This window comes from Cannabis sativa, chromosome X (genome assembly GCF_029168945.1).
Source record: "Cannabis sativa cultivar Pink pepper isolate KNU-18-1 chromosome X, ASM2916894v1, whole genome shotgun sequence".
Taxonomy (NCBI): Eukaryota; Viridiplantae; Streptophyta; class Magnoliopsida; order Rosales; family Cannabaceae; genus Cannabis; species Cannabis sativa.
The window spans coordinates 17,111,588-17,133,569 of NC_083610.1; the positions used below are offsets into that span (position 1 = coordinate 17,111,588).

At 38.9% G+C, this 21,982-nt stretch overlaps 2 protein-coding genes across 4 annotated transcripts; both read right to left on the reverse strand.

The window, feature by feature from the left end:
* Positions 1-663: 663 nt before the first annotated feature.
* Positions 664-2,613, reverse strand: LOC133032071 (uncharacterized). The gene has a single exon (XM_061105891.1). It carries the CDS (start codon positions 2,611-2,613, stop codon positions 664-666), a length of 1,950 nt encoding a protein of 649 aa, XP_060961874.1.
* A 3,483-nt stretch (positions 2,614-6,096) lies between these two features.
* LOC115718016 (uncharacterized) lies at positions 6,097-13,163 on the reverse strand. Of its 3 annotated transcripts, XM_061105679.1 has the most exons (13): positions 12,739-13,163; positions 12,423-12,584; positions 12,077-12,207; positions 10,879-10,971; positions 10,432-10,701; positions 9,691-10,327; positions 9,060-9,135; positions 8,276-8,549; positions 8,021-8,101; positions 7,851-7,924; positions 7,569-7,673; positions 6,998-7,086; positions 6,097-6,409 (listed from the first exon to the last, which is right to left on the reverse strand). In XM_061105679.1, exons 3-8 carry the CDS (start codon positions 12,179-12,181, stop codon positions 8,546-8,548), a joined length of 1,185 nt encoding a protein of 394 aa, XP_060961662.1. In that variant the 5' UTR covers positions 12,182-12,207; positions 12,423-12,584; positions 12,739-13,163; the 3' UTR covers positions 6,097-6,409; positions 6,998-7,086; positions 7,569-7,673; positions 7,851-7,924; positions 8,021-8,101; positions 8,276-8,545. The 3 variants fall into 3 exon arrangements, with proteins under 3 accessions (XP_060961662.1, XP_060961663.1, XP_060961664.1); XM_061105680.1 differs by lacking the exon at positions 6,097-6,409 and having other exon boundaries at positions 6,416-7,673; positions 9,060-9,111; XM_061105681.1 differs by lacking the exon at positions 6,097-6,409 and having other exon boundaries at positions 6,416-7,673; positions 8,276-8,571; positions 9,060-9,111.
* Positions 13,164-21,982: the final 8,819 nt, after the last annotated feature.

The following is a 21,982-nucleotide window of genomic DNA, read 5'->3' on the forward strand; positions in this document are numbered from 1 at the left end:
TGAAGTATGATAATGTCAAGATACGATAGAGGGAGATAGAAAATAAAAACTAAAAATTTAATAAAATAATTTATAAAAATGTAACAAACTTACTCTAAGTAAGCTTGGATTTCAGGAGAATTTTGAAGAATGTACCACTCAGCTTTTTCACGACTGGTATGATCAAGAGGCTTGATAAGTCCGCTAGTTAAAGGACGAGATTGAGAATTAAAAACTGAGAGATAGCGACAAACAGAAGGCGCATCTTCATTTCGATCAAGCCGATTAAATCTTGTTTCACACCCTTTAAAGTACATTGAACAAAAGGTTACTGCCTCATCAGCAACATAACCTTCTGCAATTGACCCTTCAGGACGTGCCTTATTTCCCACATAATTCTTCAATTTTTTCATGTACCTTTCAAAAGGATACATCCATCTCATAAAGACCGGGCCACCCAATATCGCTTCTTCAGGCAAATGCAATACCAAGTGTATCATTATGTCAAAAAAAGCTGGAGGAAAAATCAATTCCATCTTGCACAATAACGAGAATTAAATTATTTTGAGCATCCTCCATATCTTTTACATTTAGAGTTCTAGAGCATATTTGTCGAAAAAAATTACACAGGCGAGTAATAGTTGTTGCGAGTGTCACGAGGTAGAAATTTACGGACACCAACCGCTAGTACTGTTGCATAATGACATGACAATCGTGGGATTTTAACCCAATAATGTTAGACTCATCTGGAGAAACTTTGCTCTTTAAATTTGAACAGAAGCCATCGGGAAACTTTATTCCTTTAACAAACTGACAAAAAAGTTGTCTTTTCTCACGAGTCAAAACATAAGGAGCATGCGGTTTCATTAGCCTCCCATTCCCATCTTCATAAATCCACAACGATTCCCTAATACCCATCTTCTTTAAATCATGGCGCGCATTGGTTGTGTCCTTTGATTTATCATTATCCAAGATGGTTCCTAGGAGACTATCACACACATTCTTCTCAACATGCATGACATCAATGTTGTGTTTTAAAATATTCGTGCTCCAATACTCCAACTCGTAGAAAATACTTTTCTTCCTCCAATTACAATTTTCTGCAACTCTTCTACGTTTCACACCCCCAAAATTTTCATGATGTCCGGGAATTTGGGGTTCGAGAGCATTAACTTGTGATAATATTTCTTCACAAGTAAATCGTCTTGGAGGAGGTCTTCTTTCAACTTTACCATCAAATCGAGTATCCCTTCTCATTGCATGGTTACTTGGCAAGAACCTTCGATGACCAACATATGATGTCTTCCCGATCACTCGAATGGACGTCGTGTCTTCATTACAAGTAGGGCAAGCTTTATAACCTTGACCACTCCACCCAGACAAGCTACTACGAGCAGGAAAATCATTCACTGTCCACAAAAGCGCAGCACGCATGGTGAACATCGAGTTGGTCGAACTATCTCTCGTTGCTACCCCATTATTCCACAACTCCTTTAATTCATCCACCAAAGGTCTTAAAAATATATCCATGTCTTTACCTGGAGATTTTGCACCAGGAATTAGGGTAGATAGCAAAAAATAATTATCTTTCATACATAACCAAGGTGGTAGATTATAGTTAGCTACCACCACTGGCCACATGCTGTATGCAAGACTCATGTTGCCAAATGGATTAAATCCATCAGCAGCTAACCCAAGTCGAACATTTCTTGGGTCCCTTGCAAACTCGGGATGTTTTGCATCAAAGTCTTTCCAAGCTAAACCATCGACCGGGTGTCGCAACACCCCATCATCTTTTGATTTTCCAGTATGATGCCATATCATGCTTTTATTTGTAATCCTCGAACTATATAATCTTTTAAGTCGAGGTGTCAACGGAAAGTATCGCATGACTTTGCAAGGAACTCTTTTTCCTTTCCCGTTCTCGGAAGTAACCCAACGACTAGTTCCGCAAACTGGACAAGCCTCCTTGGATGCATTCTCCTTATAAAATAAGCAACAATTATACAAACAGACATCGATATTATCATAACCCAAGCCTAATTTCTTCAATCTCTTTTTTGCCTCGTAGTAAGTTGATGGAATATTATTTTCCTTCGGAAACGCAAACTTTAAAAGCTTCAATAATTCTTCAAAGATGTTATTAGGAATTTTTCCCCTAACTTTTAAATGCAATAGCTTTGCTAAAAAGTTTAGAGACGAAATCCAATCACAACCGGGATACAATTCAGCTTCAATTTCCTCAAATAAGTCATCAAACTGAGGGTTTGTGGTTGGTTGTTCATCTTCTCCTTGTACATCCTCTGTTGTTGGGGGAAAGAAGTCTTCTAGAATAGGTATCATTTCATCCTCTGATTCAATATCGGCAACTGCTACATCATCGACAACATCCTCAGGCTCGCCGTGATAAATCCACTTATCATATCCTTGCATGAAACCTCGATCAAATACGTGTGCTCTAACCCTATCTATTTTTTCAAACCTACTATTTATACATCTCACACAAGGACATCGAATTCTTCCATCACAATCCTTATGTTCTGATGCCATTGCTAAAAAGGCTTGTAAACCATTCCAAAATTCATGGCAACCACGATTTCTGATTTTAGTCCAAGACTTATCAATTGTCGCCATCTACAATTTAGGCGACAAATAAAGTGTTACAAATTTGAATAATTTGTAAAGTGTTATGAAATATTTTATGAATTACACATTTAAATAAAAATTTTATGAATATTTTATGAATTACACATTTAAATAATAATTTTATGAATATTTTATGAATTACATATTTTATGAATTACACATTAATAAAATTTTATGAATATTTTATGATTTACATATTTTATGAATTACACATTTAAATAAAAATTTTATTCATTAATATTTACAACTTAAATTAAAAAAAATGAACAAATTACTCTTTAAAAATATTTTGATTTTTATATTATTTATTAATTTATATAAAAAAAAGTAATAACTTATTATAGTTTAAACTAATTTATTTAAAAAACTTTATTCATTTAATTATCAATAACTTTAAATTTAAAAAATAATTAATCTCTTTTTTAAGAATTATTTATTTTAAAAAAATAAATTAGTTCAAAATTTATATAATATATATTATAATTTAAACTAATTTTTTTATTTAATTTATAAAATTAGAAGTTCAATTTTTTATTGAATTTTTAATTTTTTTTTTTTGGGAAGTATTTAATTTATAAAATTAAAACTTTTTTTTTATAAAATAAATTTATATTAAATTATAATTTTTTAATTCCATTATTAATCTTAATTTTTTAAAATAATAAAATTATCACAAAATAAAATTCTATTAACATGTTTTCTCTTAATACCAAACATAAAAGTTTATTAATTTAATTACAATTTATATTAAAATTAAAAAATTCATTTTTATTATAGTTTATTAATCTCAATTTTTTATAATAATAAAATTATTACAACATAAAATTCTATTAACAAGTTTTTTTTAAAAAAAAAAAACATAAAAGTTTACTAATTTAATTACAATTTATATTAAAATTAAAAAATTCATTTTATTTAACTTTTTAATTTTTAATATTTAAATTATTATGTTATATTATACTTTTTTGTTTTTTATATTGTTTTTATTTTCCTTTATTTAAAAAATAACCTAAAATTATATTTAATAATTTTTTACTATTCTCACTATACTATGATAATATTACATATTTAACATACCAAACAAAATTAATTATATCAAATAAAAATTATAATATATAATTCCTATTAGAATCAATAAATACTCAAATCAAATATGTATATTTATTTACATATATATTTTGAGATCATATTTAACAATTCTTTTTTCTGAATCTGTATTATTTTAAAAATTCAATATTTTAACAAACTAAATGGTAATAAATAACACGAAATTATTTTTCCTATATACAAAAAATAACATATACAAAATAAAAATGCAGTATATATATATATTTAAAAATGCATATATGTATATATGTATATATATATGTATATGGTAATAAATGGTAATATGTATATATGTATTATTTTTCCTATATACGAAATTATTTTAAAAATGCAGTATATATATATTTAATAAAAATTACACTATATACAAAAAATTTATATATATTTACATAGCCAACTAACTAAGTTTGGACCTAAACCCTACCTAATTCGGGACAAAGAAAAATTCCCATTAAAAAATAAACATATACTATTGGATACATTATGCAAATGCATGTTTCTTTGGCTCAAAACAAATAACACAAACTTTTATTATTTTTCAATTTTCTGATCAGTGAGAAAATAAAGTAAAAGGGTACATATTCATTCTAATAGTGAGAACAAAATTACTTAGCAGAATAGACCAAACTTTTCATTTTAAAAAATAATTTAGTAATAATAATAATAATAATAAACCTTATGATTACACACCTTTCCTAAACAACAGCAGACAACATTCACAAAAAGATATATATGTAAACATTCAAAAAAAAATTTCAAACACAAAGATATATATGTAAACATTCAAAAAGACATATATATATATGATTACACACCTGTGTTGGAGGCGGAAACGGTGGGCGAGGCGGAGGCGGAGCAGTCGGTCGAGGCGGAGGCGGTTGGGGAGCCTGATGGGTGATCGGAGTGGGTTGGGTTCGGAGTGGGTGATCGGAGTGGGTTGGGTTCGGAGTGGGTGAGGCGGAAAAGATTTTTTTTTGAAGAAAAACGAAAAATGGTAAAACTGGGTCTGATGGGGTTTATATAGGCATTTTAGCGGCAGGGTATTAGCGGCGGACCCCGCCGCTAATAATAATTAATTTATTTATTTTTTTTTTTTAAAAATGATTACTATTAGCGGCGGGGTCCGCCGCTAATACCCCGCCGCTAATACTTTCAAATGTAACGGGCGGGAATTTTCCCGCCCACTTATTAGCGGCGGGCTCCGCCGCTAATACTATTAGCGGCGGAGCAATAGCTGCGGGTCCGCCGCTATTTGTATTAGCGGCGGAGCAGTTGCGGCGGACTGCCCGCCGCTAATATGCTTTCAAAAAAAAATTTTAACCATGGCCAACAATAGCGGCGGACCCCCTCTCCGCCGCTAATACCTATGTTAATAGCGGCGGAGGGGGTCCGCCGCTAATAAGCCCGCCGCTATTGACTTAAAATGTTGTAGTGCTATCTTTCAAACACAAAGCTAGAGAGTTCTAAGACTTGATAATTCCCAAAAGTATTTCTACAAAGCCCTAAGTGTTTCATAGAGGAGAAAATAATCTTCTTTGACAAATGTGTAGAAACCTTGTTCAAGCTTTTGGTGATCCACATCTCCACTTTGGATGTTTTTTCTTCTATGTTTTTTTTTTCTATTCTCTAGTTTTATATTGTTCTCTTCTTTTTCTCTAAATACTCTTATATATACTATCATATATATATATACTAGGTAGGAGTTACGTGCCGAGGCACGTAAATATTAGTTTTAGGTAAAGTTTAAGTTTTTTTATTTTTTTTATTTAGATTGTACGTGAAGGTATGATCATACGAATGATTCGTTTTATTAAAGTAATATTTGTGGTATTATAATTGGTTATTCAAATAAATTTGGGTATATATAAGTCATAACTAAATAATACTTAATATTTACTTATAGAAAATTTGGAGGAACAAGTCATAAGTTTTACAGATTTTAAAGCAAATATTATGTAACATAAATTAAAGTGAATGTGTGATCTTAAAATAGAAGAAAAAAAAAGTCTTAATATATGGAATATTATTAGAAAAACTAAAAAGAGTATAGTGAAACTTCTACCTAATCTTCCATTGGTTTAGCTGCTTGAATGATGAATTGATTGTACTTTATACTCATTGTTATAAACAATTCTGAAACTCAGAAGAAAAAAATTGATCACCTAATCTCCATACTCTTACTACTAAAACAGATGATCAATACAGTTAATTAGCTGAATTAGAGAGTAAGCTATTGCTTCTTTCCTCTAAGTACTAATTACATGAAAATTAATCAATTTTAAATGATAGAATAACAAACAGCATGCAACACACTAATTTTTTCACACAACCACCAAAGGCCTTTATCGATCATGAAAAGAAGAGTAAAACAAACTAATTGTTTCTAATGACGCAGCAACAATGTTTGAATAAGACATGGCCCATAAAACTCAGCAGATAAAACAATTTCCCATTACAGATCTTATTACATTCAGATATCAGAATATTTATTCTAAAAAAGGACTCCGCTTCCAAGGTGTTAGTTACAAGAATGATACTTAATGTGGTAAACTTACACATTAATAGCATCTTGCTTCTCTGCATCCATGTATGCATTACTGTAATAACGTTGAAAAGTTCTAAAGAATTCCTGAGACTGAGTTGTCGCTTTCCATTGCCCCCTTCTTTGAGAAAATATCTGTTCGACATCACAGTTCAGAAAAATGTAAACAAATTGAGCACAAGGGCTAATAAGGTACCATATCAGATACTACAGAAAACAAAACATACAAGTAAAAGCAAAATAAATGAAAACATTCCTGCTGAGCCACAATATTGGTGTGCCAATGTGTCCCCCATTCTCTCATAAAAACTCATCAGGTCCTCAGCCAAAGGATCATTAAGGTGGAACATTATATTGTTGTTTGAAACAATACGTAATACTAAATGAAAAGATAAAACATACGTAATACTAAATGTTCTGCTGCCAGATCTAGGTATTTAATATCAAATAGAATATAGATTATCTGAGAGAAAGATAACAGAGAAAAATATCACCAATCAGACTAATTGGAAAGAGAAAAAAAATCATGAATTAGTTTACATGTTGGTTAAACAAGAACAGTGAGAATGAATGCCACATGACCAACTAAAGATTTACAACATGTGCTTGTTTTGCTCGTATCATCAACATCTCTTTTGCTCGTAAATATTTCTAGTCAAATCATACCACATAAAAGTTATTTAATAAGTAAAATACTGCCACACTCCAGCTATAGTAACTTACCTCATCTAAAAGCCCCTCATATGTTAATTGAGAGTACATAGGAGTTACCATGTCCACCTGCAGCCAATGAATAGCCAATTGAAGCAACACTACCAATCATTGTCACACATTGATATAATAAGCAACCATTGCAGTAGCATCTCTCTAAACTAAAACTTCTTTAGTGATGAATAGGGTACAATAATCAAGAATTATTTATTTCATGCAACATTCTGTTCTCACTCCTTACCAAAGCTGAAACAAAATCAAATCTAGTACTTAGACAAACAAAGGAAAGTAAACAGAAAATATCATGCTTAAATGCAGTTACTTCAAATAATACAAGATAGCAACAACCATTTCTTTTTTGTGAAAAGAAATTTTTTAATAGTTATTTGGTGTTCTAGATAGATCACACAGCAGCCGAAATGCCAGATCAGTTTCTTATTTTTTCCAATTTCATTATCAGTACTTCTAGTTTTCCATAATCAACTAAAATCAATCAGAATACTACGATCTGTCCACAAAAGCAAATCTCCCAAACACAAAACCCGTCAATAGAAAATCGAAAAATAAGAAAAGAAATCCATACCCGTCTCAAGAATCAAAGCAAAATATGAGTTCCTCCTCTTCTCGAAGGCTTTGAGACTAAGATAACCAACGAGAATGAGCAGAAATCCACTGCCCACACCTCCACCTAAAGAAATATAATGGTGAACCTTGGAGGATTATCGCAGAGATTTGGGGAAGAAATCTTCGATAGTGTTGCGACAAACAGTGTTGCGACAAACAGAGAAAAGAGTAATGTAGTACACAGTAATAAAATAGAAAATAATAATTTGAAATGTTGGTATAGACAAACAAGGATAAATACCAAGCTTTGGTCTTCAAATAAGAGCTTTGCTAAGGAAGAAGGATGGCCAAGTGTAGAACATTAGGAGGTTAAGCCTGGAGGAATGTTGGTCTAGTATTTAATAGTCTCCAGTTGCAGATATTCAGTATCTAAAGAGCCTCACAATTGGGAAACTGAGTTAAATGACTAACCGATGATATCTGCGAGAAAAGAACAAAACCTCTTAAGCCTTCGACCACAGCCACAACTCCACCTTTGTTTGCTCCAACAACCTGAGTACATTATTTTCAACAACATTTCTGAATTAAAAAACAGTACAATAAAACAATCATATGATCACTTCTTTAGCATTGTTTACATTATCAACTCTTTATAACACCAAGAATGACATTGTTGATACCTATAATAAACTAACCAACTTGCCTGAAATTATAGCACTTACTTACCTTACCCTTAACAACAACATTCTCTGCTTGGAGCTGTCTACACCTTTCCCATGCGAGATCATACTACATAGCCTTCAAGCTCAAGATTATGCTATCATCTACTTCATTCTCACCAATAATTACAAAATCCATTTTCAAACCAGAAACTATCCCTGCTTCTTCTACATGCTAGCCTGTGGATTGAAGCTTCTTGAAGAGGTAAGTATGTTGAAGATTTTGCAGTAATATTAACCAATGCTCCACCATTATCAGTACAGAAAACAGTTCCCCTCACCTACATCATAAATCATTTTTACCTATGGAAATAATTGCAAATTTGCTCCTTCAGTTGCAGTTTTTGTTCGTTTTATACAATCAGTTTCATGATGTAAAACTAATCAAGAGCAAAAAATAATTAGATAGATAGTACTCTTAACACTTGTCCATAATTTAAGTCTTAAGTTAGCTTAAATTAGTTAAATAGTTCCTAACACTAAAATTATAAGCATAGCTTGGTGGCCACATTCAGTTGGGTATTCAAGCTCATACCCATTTTGTCCATAATTCAGGTTGAATTAAATAAAAATATATAAACAAGAATTATGATTAACACCCAAAGAGAGAGAGAGAGAGAGAGAGAGAGAGAGAGAGAGAGAGAGAGAGAGAGAGAGAGAGAGAGAGAGAGAGAGAGAGAGAGAGAGAGAGAGAGAGAGAGACTAATGTCTCTTAAATTTTAATGTACAAACAAGGCTTAATGGCAGTAAATTAAACTGTAACATAATAAAATTAAAAGACAATAACATACCTGTTATCAGAAATGTCTTGACCATCTAGTTTCATCTCAACTCGTCTCAAGACTGACATTGCATAAGGATTTTTGCCTGCATAGAGAATTAACTTTTAAATAACTGACAGAACAGTGGAAACTACTAATATATTTTATGGAGACACATTTAAAAGCCCAACATTTCTCAGATGAAAGATATCGTCAGCAAGTGTTTTTAACAGGCCGTTGTATGGAAAGAATAAACAAGTTATCAGAATTATAAAATGCCTTAGTAGACGTGGTGAATCTTATAACCTGCTGATAACAGAACATACAAGTAACCTACTTGTATTATTCAACTATTCTTGCATTTCGTCACACATTAGTCATGACTTCCATGAATTGAAGTCAGCAACAATGATTTCTCAGCATTGCAATTCTGCCGTTTGTGTATATTGTAATAGTAGCAAAGAATTAATTATATTGTTTTAATACTGAATAATTGTTTCCTAATGCAAGGCCACAAGCAGCCAACTATATGATCATTTTCATCTTGCTGATGTAATACAATTCGTGAAGCATATTGACCAAGAAAACATTGTTAAATGGCAAGAAAGATGCAACAGAGTTTAGATCAAAGAACTTTTATATGATCATTATTCATACTCACCCCTGCCTGCTCGAGCAGCAGCACTTGTATTAGGAAAAAGAGATTCACAATCTTCATCTTTAATTTTAACCTTGTTCAGCGAAGGTTTTTCATCACTGCCTCCGAAGTTTTCCTCAGTGCTCTTACTTGAAGAATGCAAAGCATCAGGAGCAGGAAGTTTACGATCACTTGGTGAAGCTATAGTTTTCTGATGTTCGCTTGGTTCATTAGCTGCTGAATTAAACAGACCAGTATAAGTCTCATCAATCTCTGCTACAGGTTGTGACTTTCCAAAAAGTGGAATTTCTTCATAGTCAATTTGAGCTACATGAATAGAATCTTGATAAGCCGGCAATTCTCTCCTCCCAAGATCTTGTGTAAGTTGTCCCATTTCTTCACCAGGAAAACTTGCTTCAGGTGAGGTAATATCAGATTCAGAACCACTACTGCAGATACTATTTGGTGGAGATAACCATTCATTATCATCCAAAGAAGTACCAGCAAATGCGGGAAACTCTTTAGTATTTTTAGAATTTGATGTGGGGAGGTTTTCTCTCTCCTTGTCATCAAATTCAGTAGCATCAGCAGTAAGGTCTGCGCTTGACTGATCAATTCCTTGTGATTTTACTTCTTGACTCTCTCCTAGACCTTCAAGAGCCTGGCAAATATGGGAAAGAAAAAGGAAAATTAATAGTAATTTGCCATTGCCAAAATTTAAAAATAATGATACATAATGAAATATCATTTACGGAAAGGCCGCACCTTATGAAGATTTCCAGCATGGAAACTTGCGATTTGCGCAAGCTTGATCAACAGGGAATAGAGCCCCTTTACATACAATGCAAGTGAAGGTACCAATGGCCTCAAAGTTTGAAAAGCATCCCTAATTCTCAAATAATAAGACTGATATATAGCTTGTCCATGGATAGGAGATATTTCCATCTTGGTGTCTCCTTCCCTTGCCAGAGCATCGGTCATTGCAGCTACATCTTTAGACAGCACTGTTTCAAGGGGAAGAAGTATTGTATTTGCCTGCGAAATAATAAAATATATGGTCACAAGGAGATTAACAATACATATTTGATCAGTGCTATCAAGCTCAGCACATTACCGCAGAACCATTTAAACTGAAACCTTCAAATTAATAAGACATATATATATATATATATAGAGAGAGAGAGAGAGAGAGAGAGAGAGAGAGAGAGAAACCTTTGAAAGATTTTCCATAAGAGAATGGTGTACTCCAGCTGCGTCCTTTCCCAGATTATGAACATCATGAAGATCTTCCGTTATTGCCAAGACCTATAAATATTTATCAAAACAAAAAAGGTTACCCAACATAGAGAGCACCAATAAAACTTATAATAGTACTGAAAATATTGCTAGTAATAAACAGAACATTAAGAGATGTTTAAAAATACAAAAACAAAATACAATAGACAATGAAAAATGAAAGCTTTAATAGAGAAGCAGTTCTTCAATGACCTTGTGGGGTACCCCAAAATAGAAAAGGAAATCGAAATGGTAAACAATAGAAAGGATATTATAGAAAATTAAAGAGAAATACAATAATAACTGGGTATTCGAGAGGCTCAGCACTCTCCCAAGAACCAAGGCTCGCTTACAATATAATTCTTATCATATCCCACCATTCTTCTACCCCAAAAATTATACCATCTTACAATGACCTATACACCCTTTTTATTTACTATATTCAATAATCTCAGGGTCTATCTCGTTGTTTTATAGATACCCTCACTTACAATATAATTCTTATCATATCCCACACTCATTCTTCTACCCCAATATTTATACTATCTTACAATGATCCATATACCCTTTTTATTTACTATGATCTATAATCCCAGGGTCTATCACCTTGTTTTATAGAGAATTTGGCCCTAAAACCAGCAGCAAGGCAAATAAATAACTAAGATGTAATTGTTGCTTTAAGATTATTCTTATAAAGAAAAGTAAACCTGAATGTGATGTTCAAAAATTATTGAATGCAAAATAAAATAAACCTTGAATCAATTGGTAAATGGAAAAAAGTGAGATATCAAGAGAAAGATATTGAATTTGTAGACATCAAAAGCCAGTGAAAGAATTTAAACTAAGTGGACTTCAAATAACTTTCTGGTAACATACTCTGCTAAGATTTTATCATAAACCCTAAACAAGAGGAGGAGACTGATGATAACCCACTTCCTATGCAACTAAACAGTCACACACAATACAGACAAAATATGGAAGACGACTTCCTAGCGAAAGCCAATAAATTAAATTTAATAAGCATTTAATCAACATAATTTATAATAAAAAAATACAGAACATGAGATGTGTAACTGTTAAAATACATATAGAAATCAAACACTCCATGAAAACAGTGATAAGGTATGAAACAGACCTCTTCAAGCATAGAACCACATTCAGAAGTCAAAGCAGTATGAGTCTTCAAAACACGCCCATATGCTGCTAGTGCCACACTGGTCCCATAAGCACTATCCCTCATTGAAAGAATGGTGTTCTGTAAATCACCTGTAAGAAAAAAGAAAATAAATAGTTAAATAAGTAAATAAAAGTAAAATTGCTCATGTAAAAAATAATAATCTATAATCATTAATTTGGCGATGCACAAAAGCACACGCATGTGTGTGTGTGTGTGTGTGAGAGAGAGAGAGAGAGAGAGAGAGAGAGAGAGAGAGAGAGAGAGAGAGAGAGAGAGAGAGAGAGAGAGAGAGTGTGTGGTATACCTTAGTCCCAATTTCAGAATTGAAGTCGTACTTTTCGATAGCAAAGTGAAAATCATCGACGATAAAAGTGACTCTGCTTGACCAAGCCGCAGGCAGCCATGGCTCCATATCTGAAACAACAAGAGCAAAAAGAGCACTCTGCTTCTCAAATGCTGTATCATCCTGAAGATAAACCAAATCATACAAATAAATATAAACCCACCTCTTTCATCAGATTACATGGCATATGCCCTAAGACAATTAAATTTCTAAACATAAAAAGGGTAAAAACTTTACACCCAACATGAATTTGAATATGAATTTTTCCCATGATTACCTCGTAAAAATTCGTCTGAATAAGAGGACGACCCAATCGTTTAGCAATCTCCTTCTTGTGCTCCAAAGCTTTCTTTTCTGAGGTCGCATTCTGTTCTCCGATTGAGGTGATGATGTTCTGAGGTGATGATGTACCAGCAGTTAACCGAACCATGCTTGCGGCGATGGTGAGAAGACGAAGGAGTGAGAGAACGAATGAGTTAGTCGGTCGAGACTGGTTGACGACTGAGAGATAGACTAAATGGAGATAACTAATCGTCATCGTTGTCCCGTAAAGAATCGCAATAGGGTTTTGTTAAAGAAGAAAGAGGAATCGCAGAATTTATTTTGGTTTTCTCCGTTAAAGTTAACAGAATATTCTTTTATTTTTAAGGTATATTCTGTTAAACCAAGAAATACTGTTAAACCAAGAAATGACGTTAGATAGGCACTTTTAATATATAAAGATATATATATATTATATTTCTACTATATAGTATTATATATATTATATATACATACTATATACACTCTTTATATATATTTTAGGGTAAATACCATTTTAGACCCTGTGTTTTGTAAAAGTTACAAATTGGACAATCTATTTTGTTAAATGATAAAATTGACCCTGTATTTTCTAAAATTGTATAAATAGGACCCTGAACTGATTTTTTGTCAAAATAAAACTTAATAATAATCTGGTCTAGAGATGTTATGATAAAATTGGTTACATTTTCTGTATATGTTCGTGTTAGAATTGTCTTAAAGTTGGTTATATTAAAAAATAAAATTGTTGAAAATTGAGCTTAGGTTCCTGTTCTTACTATTTTAGAAAATACAGAGTCTATTTCGTCATTTAACAAAATAAAGGGTTCAATTGGTAACTTTTGCAAAACACATGGCCCAAAATGGTATTTACCCTATATTTTATATCTATATTATATATCATCTATTTTATATATATTCTATATCATATATATACACTATTATATATATATTTTTATATAGTTTACATTTATTTGTATTGTTGACCGAGGTTTTCGGCAACTAATAAAATATGAATATAATAACGAGCTGTAAGAAAGCGAGATGAAGACTTTTTACGTGGTTGGGGCGTTAATGAGCCTTAGTCCACGAGCCACTGATATTTATGGATGTCTTTAATACAGATTCTACACTTGGGAGAATGTTTCTCTCTTTAATACAAAGAATGTTCTTGGTGAGTTTTTTCTCTGTTTGCTCTTAAGCAGCCAAGATTCTCCGACCCCATTAAATGAGCTTTGAGGGGGTATTTATAGTGTTTTAGTGGGGTAATCCCTAGAATTGTACTTACACATGTGTCTGTAAGTATCCATAAAGTTGGGCATTTCCGATGAATATACCATGGGTGATGCATGGTCAAATCACACAGTCTTTAATAGGGTTTTTATGGAGAATGTCCTTTTTGTCTTATGGTTGACGTGACTCTTCGCAGAGTAGCCGTCGCTAGACTTAAATGATCATTACTGTAGCGCTGCTGTTTGGGGGATGTGCCGTCAGACTTTATTGCGTGTTACAGTCCCAACACGCTTCCTCCCATGCGGCATTAAATGCGACTTGATGTCTCGGGAGAGACCTGACACATCCCGGAGTGCCTTTAAGCTATGCTCGCTTCCGGGAGTACCTTGTACTCCGGGTGCATCTTCCGGGACCCATGCGAATAACGCTTCCTGGTGTCATACAAAGACTTAGCAGTTCTTCTCAAGTAATTTGATCCACGTGTCCCTTCCTGACTGGTCCACGTATATTGGGCGATTTTAGGAGCAACATTTACCCCCCAAGCCTTGTTTACTTAGTAAAAATAAACCAAGGCTTGTTCGAGTGTCTCCAGTTGACTCCTCGTTTCCCCAGCTCGAGTCTCGAGCGCGTGGGGGCACATTAAATGATGTTATTTAATGCGACAATACGCTTGTTCGTAGGAATGTTTCCAGCCGCCTCCTCGGTCTTATGATACGACTTGGGGCGCGTGAAGGTGTGTCTAATAATGGCATTAAATGCAGTGATTCACTTTTGCAGAGGTCGATTCGTTTCACGCCCCATGATTGATGCGGCGCATTGATGGTGTCAGGCGGATACTCAAGCGTTTGCACCACCTTAATGGCGGATTGATCTGGCCCGTTGATCTGTTGGGAATTCGAATCGTGCGTTTCCCCTACCGTATGATTGGTAGGTGAAGACGCCTGTTCCTCATGCACTTTTGCCTATAAAAGTCACCACCTTTCCTTCATTTCGGTTACTTTCCATTCCTTACCATTTTTGCTTGAATTTCTCAGAGAGAAAAATTCCTCAAAGTAGCACAAACCGTCTTAACACTTAAACACTTTCTGTAATCTTCCAGTGTTCGATTTCGCCAGTGCTTCTCAACTCTCGCTCAACCATACCCAGTACCCCCAGTTCAACAATCAACTGTAAGTTTTTCGCATCTTTAGACACTAACATGCTTACATTTATCTTGTCTATTTTCTGGGTTCGTACTTAGAGATTTCTGGAGTGTGAGTGTTTGAGTTCTTTGAGTTCTGCTTTTACGCTTTACTGTATTAGTTGTAGGCGTACAGTTTCGTTTGAAAAAGGCCGTGTATCCTTCGTTTAGCAATTGCTTAGGGCATAGGAAGACTTTTCTTTTCCTTTTTGCAAAACCACTTTTACTGTGATTTTACTGCACCCGACACTTGTTCAGGGATTCTCTTTCGAATTTCCCAGGTGACACGTGTCCGGAGGGGGCCTCTTTCCAGCGGTTAGGGGACCCCCACTCCCTTTTTTTCTGGTTTGGGGTTTGATATGGGGCCTAACTGCTGGATTTTTTCTTTTCGTTTTTCTCAGAGCATAACATGTCTGCTTCTGGCTCGAAGTCTTCGAAGAAGAAAGGGAAGAATATTGCCACCCTGGAGGAGGTTTCTCTGGGACCCATTTGCCCGGGAAGGGTACAAGTCCCGCGCCCTTTGGCGGGAGGCGGCCGAGGCTTCGATCGACCACGACACCGCCCTCATCAGCTGGAGAACATCATTAACGTAGCTGGAATCAAACCTTCTACTTCAGGGACCTTCCACCGGCCTCCCCGTGACTCGGAGACGCCCAACTTCAACTATGATGGCTTCGGGGCCTGGAGTCAGACCCATCTGATGGCCGGTGCAATGCTCCCGCTCCAGGATTATTTTGTTAATTTCCTTGTATTTGTCGGCCTTGCGCCATACCAACTTATTCCTCAAGCTTACCGCCTGCTTTCAGGCTTATTTATTTTTTACGCCGCACGCGGCTGGGGGTCTCCCAGCCCGGCGGAGATTTTATATTTTTACGAACTTGTATCCGTCCCCAAGAAAGGGGACAAATTTAAGGACGGTTTTTATGGGTTCGGATCCACCACCGCTAACGAAGGGAAGGTTCCGTATAACGAGCAGACTCATGTTAAGGAGTACCGCCACTTAGATTTTTCTTCTCCTCCGGTTTTAGGGCCGTGGACCATCCGGAGCTTCTCACGGAGTGGGTGCGGATCCCACCTTACCAGCGGACGCTTACCACTCAGGCTTTCCTTCGAAGGGCCCAAGCCTTCGCCTCCTACGACAATGTCGATCTTGACGTCGGGGGCCTGGTCACCACGGAGAATTGTAGAAAGGCCAAACTTATCCTTTCTCACCAATCCGTGGATGACTCCAACCTTTCCAAGGTTATCTGCCCTAACGTGAGGGCGCCAGTCGCGGAGAAGGCCTTTCGGGATGAGCTTATTGCTACGGCAGAGAAGAAGTACCAAGATTATCTCTATCGGAAGGCCCGGGGAGAAGGCGTATTCTAGTGCCCGAGGCTGCCTGCGGGAGAGGGCTTCGCGTGGGGAGCCCGGTGGTGCGGAGGAGCCAAGCCATCGGCGGGAAGTCCGAAGCTAAATTTTTTGACAAGATACTTCAAGAAGAGATTGGAGGTCCTTCCGCCGGGGGACCCCTTCGTCTTGAAGGTTCTTCTGAGAACCAGACTTCCCGGCCTCAGCCTTCAGTCCCCGAACCAAATTCGGGCGCTCCCGGTGCTAGCACTTCTGGTGCTGGTGGTAAGTCTCCTTTGATAATCCAATATGTCCCTTCCGTTGATGAATATACAAGTCGTAGGCCCATAGGGTTCGACGAGCGTCTCCGTAGGTTTAAGATGCCGTCGACCGGTGGGGATCATTTGAAGGAATTTTATTTTACAAACTTAGAAGATTACCTAGGTCGGTCCCGGATGGCCCCGGCCCTCCGGAACCTATTCCCTTAGGTCCGTCGGCTTACATAGCGTCCAGCTGGTTTCGGCCCTCGGACAGTTATCTTGGAGATGATGCTGCCAGCATTAAAGTTCGGGACTTTGCTAGGGCCGAACTAGGGAGTCCGGGTAGGAGTAGTTTATTTCTTTGCACCTTTTTGTAAGTAGTTTCTCACGGACTTTTAACAACTTGCTTGTTTTATTGGAACGGGTACCTCCATGGATGCCATCTGGAACGGCTGGCTGGGGTCCATACTCCGGTGGCTCCTCGGCTTTCACCCCTCTCCCCCGGCCCCTTCCTTGAAGGTTTCTTCGGCGCTCCTCCCGAAACCATCGACTTGGTGGATGACGAGGAGGTGCTTCGGGAGAAGGCCAGGGGAAAGGGTGGGACTTCTCGGAGGAAGCGCCGAGGGTCTTGGAGAACCTCGAAGCTCTTCCGGGTGGTAGCGAGAGGAGGACGAGGGAGGAGTCCGAAGTGGCTACGATTCGCAAGCGTAAGGGCAAGATGATCGCCCGGGACGAGCCGAAGAGGCCTCGGAGGGCCGAACACTCCGCTCATGGCCTAGACGGCGGGGGTTTCTCCCAGATGGAGGAAAATCCTGCTCCTCCTCGCATTGAGCTTACCCCGATTCCGGGGGATGAGGCAAGGCAGGAGCTTCGCATAGCCAAACACAACTACGCTATGGACGAGTACTCCCGGGGATATGCCGATGTGGAGGCCCTTAGGAGGATTTTGCGAGCGGAGGTTGAGGCGAGTATTAACCATCCGGACTATCATGATCCGTGGAACCTCAACCTGGATCCTTTGGCGGGCCCCGGGTTCCGAATCCCTCACAGGGCCCACTCTGGCTCCCTTCGCCGCGGAAATGACCGGTGAGTTCGCTTCTCAGCTTACGCGCTGTGCGCCCAAACGATTTGCCACTTGCGCTTCCCTGAACTCCATCTTCCAAGTCCAGGACCTCAGCCATTCCCTCACTGTGGTAAGTACTTTGCAACTTCTTGCGTTTCCTTTTTGGTGTTTGTATTTTGTTTTCTTCCTTTGAGAAATTTTTCCTTATACCCCGTTATGGCTCAGCTTGCAGCTGAGGCTGGTCGCCTCTCCAAGAACATCATAAGCCATGGCTTCGCTCTGTCCGATTTTGGGGACATGAACGACGTCAAGAAGGTCCTCCAAGACCTTACAGCGGAGAGGCAGATCTATCAGGAGGCGGTTGAACGCCAGGAAGCAGCGGCCAAGGCCAAGGAAGAGAAGGCCAAGGCCAGGGAGGAAGAGGCCATCCGGAGGGAGGCTCAGGCGGAGGACATGATCCAGGCCGAGGCCCAGCGGAGAGGCAGGATGGAGGCCCACCATCAGGAGGAGCTAAGGGCTCAGACTGAGGCTGCCGAGAAGGCTAGGCGAGACCTTCGGGAGGCCGGGGGAGGCTTTGGACGAAATGGCGCCAAGGTGAGGTCTCAGAGGAGACTCACCGGTCGGATATTGAATCCAAGGCCGCTCTGGCTGCGGAGTTGAAGGAGCTTCGGGACTATAAAGATCGATCATCGGGAAGGCCAAGAGGGCGAGAGCTCCTTTCTTCTCCCTGTCTCACGTGCCGTGCCCGAAGCGGCTTTGATGATGGTGTCTACATGGCTTGGGCCACCAACGATCGAGTATCGAAGCTTTCCTTCTATCCCAAACCCGAGGACATGATTGCCAAATTTCGGGAGAAGAAGAAGAGACTTGATGCTGAGCTTGAGGCACGGATCGGACCTCGTCTTCCGCCGCGGGCTGGTGAGCCGCCATATTGCGGCCAGATTGTACCCGTTCTTTTCATAACTCTTTTTTTTTTCTTTGTACATACTTGCTGCTGCCTTAGAATAATTTACTTACAGGCGGCAGCTTTTATTTGAAGGGGAGACAATTTAAGGCCTGTCCCCGGGCCATTTATATGTGTATGACCTAACCTTCGGGCTAGGATATTTTATTTTTTTTTATTTATATATATGTGCGATCTTTTTTTTTCCACACTTTATATATTTCAACTGTCCTTTGGCTCGGGATTTCATACTTACGCCTTTTATTTTTGCGCATGTTTTTGACACCGCCCTTTGGGTCGGGATATTTTACTTAGCTTAACACCTTTGGGTCAGGATGTTTTACTTAGCTTGACCTGCCCTTTGGGTCAGGATATTTTACTTAGCTTAACCTGCCCTTTGGGTCGGGGATGTTTTACTTAGCTTCGACTGCCCTTTGGGTCGGGATATTTTACTTAGCTTGTTTTTATTTGTCCGTGTGGTATACCCTAGTACCCCCCTGAGTGGCATAGAAACTTTGTTTTTAAGGCACTCAGTTTTATTTAATATAGAGGAGGCATACATTTGGACGGTACAAACCCTTTAAACAAAAGCTAAGTTTAATTCGCTACTGGTAGTATTTTCTGAGGTGATCGGCGTTCCAGGCTCTTGGGACGGTAGTTCCGTCCATTCTTTTCGGTTGTAAGTGCCAGAGCCGATTTCGTCCTCGATTTCATATGGTCCTTCCCACTTTGGTCCAAGTACCCACTCCGGGTTCTTGGGTGGCCGGGAAGACCCTTCTTAGGACCATGTCACCGATAGCGAATTTTCTCGTTTTTAACCTTGGAGTTAAAATACTTGGTCACCTTCTTTTGATAAGCGGCCATCCGTATTTGGGACTCATCCGGAGTTCTTCGACTTGATCGAGCTTAACTTGGAGCGGGGCACGATTGATGGCCGGATCATAAGTCGTTCTCTGTGGGATGGGAATAATGCTTCCACCGGGACCATTGCTTCACAACCGTATGCCATTGAGAACAGCGAATGACCGGTTGTGGTTACGAGGGTCGTCGGTAGGCCCACAATACCCTTGGCAATTCTTCGGGCCGATTATTTTTACAAGCCGGCGGCTTCTTTTTCAAGGTGACCTTTAGGATTTTATTATTTGCTCCTCACTTTGGCCAGTTTGTTTGAGGCCGGGCTACCGCGGAGAAGCTTTTCACTACTCCGTGTCGGTTGCGAAGTCGATGAATTCCTCGCAATCAAATTGCTTTCCATTGTACGAGACTATTTTGTGAGGTAAGCGTATCGACACACTCTGTTTTTGACAACAAAGTCCAACGCCTTCTTAGCGGTTATTGTCTTCATAGGCTCAGCCTCTGTCCATTTGGTGAAGTAGTCTACTGCTACTATTGCATACTTTACTCCTCCTTTTCCCGTAGGTAGAGACCCGATGAGATCTATGCCCCAGACCGCGAAGGGCCAGGGGCTTGTCATCAGCGTGATCTCATTTGGAGGAGCTCTCGGTATGTTCGCGTACCTTTGGCACGAGTCACACTTTTGGACATAGTCTACACAATCTTTTTTCATTGTTGGCCAGAAGTATCCCTGCCTCAATATTTTCTTTGAGAGGCTGGGTCCTCCCGTATGATCTCCACAGAACCCTTCGTGGACCTCCCGCATGATTTGTCTAGCTTCGGGGTCCGATACACACCTTAAATAAGGCATGCGAGTCCTCTCCGGTAGAGAATTTGATCCATCATTACATAACGATGAGCTCCGATCGAATCTTTCGAGACGATTTGCCCTCTCTTGGGGCAACTCACTGTGGTTATGTATTTTATGATGGGGACCATCCGGTGGGTTCTTGCCCAACCGTTTGTGTGGTCTCTTTTACTTTGATGCTTGGCTCGCCAAGCGTTCCACGGTACTACCCCCGGCTCTTCGATCTCACTATCCGAGGCTAACTTAGCCGGACGGTCGCATGAGCGTTCTTTTCTCGGGGGATTCTTTCTATTTTATAGTCCGTGAACTCGTGGAGCGAGTTCTCGGACTATTGTTACGTATGCGGCCATTCTTTCGCCGCGGGTTTGGTATTCTCCGGATACTTGGTTTACGACCAGCTGGGAATCACTGTAGATTTCCACCCTCTTGGCTCCTACAGCTTTAGCCAATTTTAGTCCTGCTATCAGGGCCTCATACTCGGCTTCATTATTCGAAGCTGTGAAGTTGAATCGGAGTGCTGCCTGGAGCCGCAACCCGGTGGGTGATATCATAGCCACTTTCCGGCTCCCGAGCCGTTTTCGTTTGAAGCTCCATCCACGAATACTCTCCAAGTGGGGATGGGTGGCTCGGAGTATTGGTTGTTGCCTCGGCTTCATTACATTCGGTGATGAAGTACGCCAAGGCTTGGCCTTTTACTGCAATCCGGGGCACGTAATGCAAGTCGAACCGGCTCGGTTCCATTGCCCATTTGAGGAGTCTTCGGAGGCTTCGGGTTTACGGAGGACTTGCCGGAGTGGATGATTGGTCAGAATTCTGATCGGATGGGCTTGGAAGTATGGTCTCAACTTCCGCGATGCCATCAGGAGGCAGAATACCAGCTTTTCAATGACCGGGTACCTTGTCTCGGCCCCTATCATGCGTTTACTAACATAGTACACGGGATGTTGGATCTTTTCTTCCTCCCGGACCAATGCGGCACTGACCGCATGTTCGGAGACCGCCAAGTAAAGGAACAGGTCTTCTCCAAGGACGGGCTTTGATAGGATAGGAGGTTTGGCCATATGGTCTTTTAACCTTTTGAATGCCTCCTCGCATTCGTCCGTCCATTCGAACTTTTGGCATTTCTTCAGTATGTTGAAGAAGGGTATGCACTTGTCCGTGGATCGTGAGATAAAACGGCTCAACGCGGCCACCTTTCCGGTCAAACTTTGCACGTCCTTATGTTTCTTGGGGGACGGCATGTCCAAGAGAGCTTGGATTTTCTCCGGGTTCGCCTCAATCCCCCTTTGGCTGACTATGAAGCCCGGGAATTTTCCCGACTTGACTCCGAAGGTACACTTCTTCGGATTGAGCTTCATGCCGTATCTTCGGACGACTTCGAAACATTCTTCTAAGTCGTTTTCATGGCTATTGCATGCTTTGGATTTGACGAGCATGTCGTCTACATATACTTCCATGTTTCGTCCCAGGAGGCTTTTAAACATCCGGTTAACCATTCTTTGATAGGTTGC

Bases quoted from the DNA above. Each gene is read 5' to 3' on its own strand.
- LOC133032071 (XM_061105891.1), bottom strand. From the start codon at position 2,613: ATGGCGACAATTGATAAGTCTTGGACTAAAATCAGAAATCGTGGTTGC.
- LOC115718016 (XM_061105679.1), bottom strand. From the start codon at position 12,181: ATGAGGGATAGTGCTTATGGGACCAGTGTGGCACTAGCAGCATATGGG. The intron at 10,702-10,878 runs GTTTCTCTCTCT...ATTATTTCGCAG, and splicing joins TTATGGAAAATCTTTCAAAG to GCAAATACAATACTTCTTCC. The intron at 9,136-9,690 runs GTGAGTATGAAT...TTCTCTATGCAG, and splicing joins TGCTGCTCGAGCAGGCAGGG to GCAAAAATCCTTATGCAATG.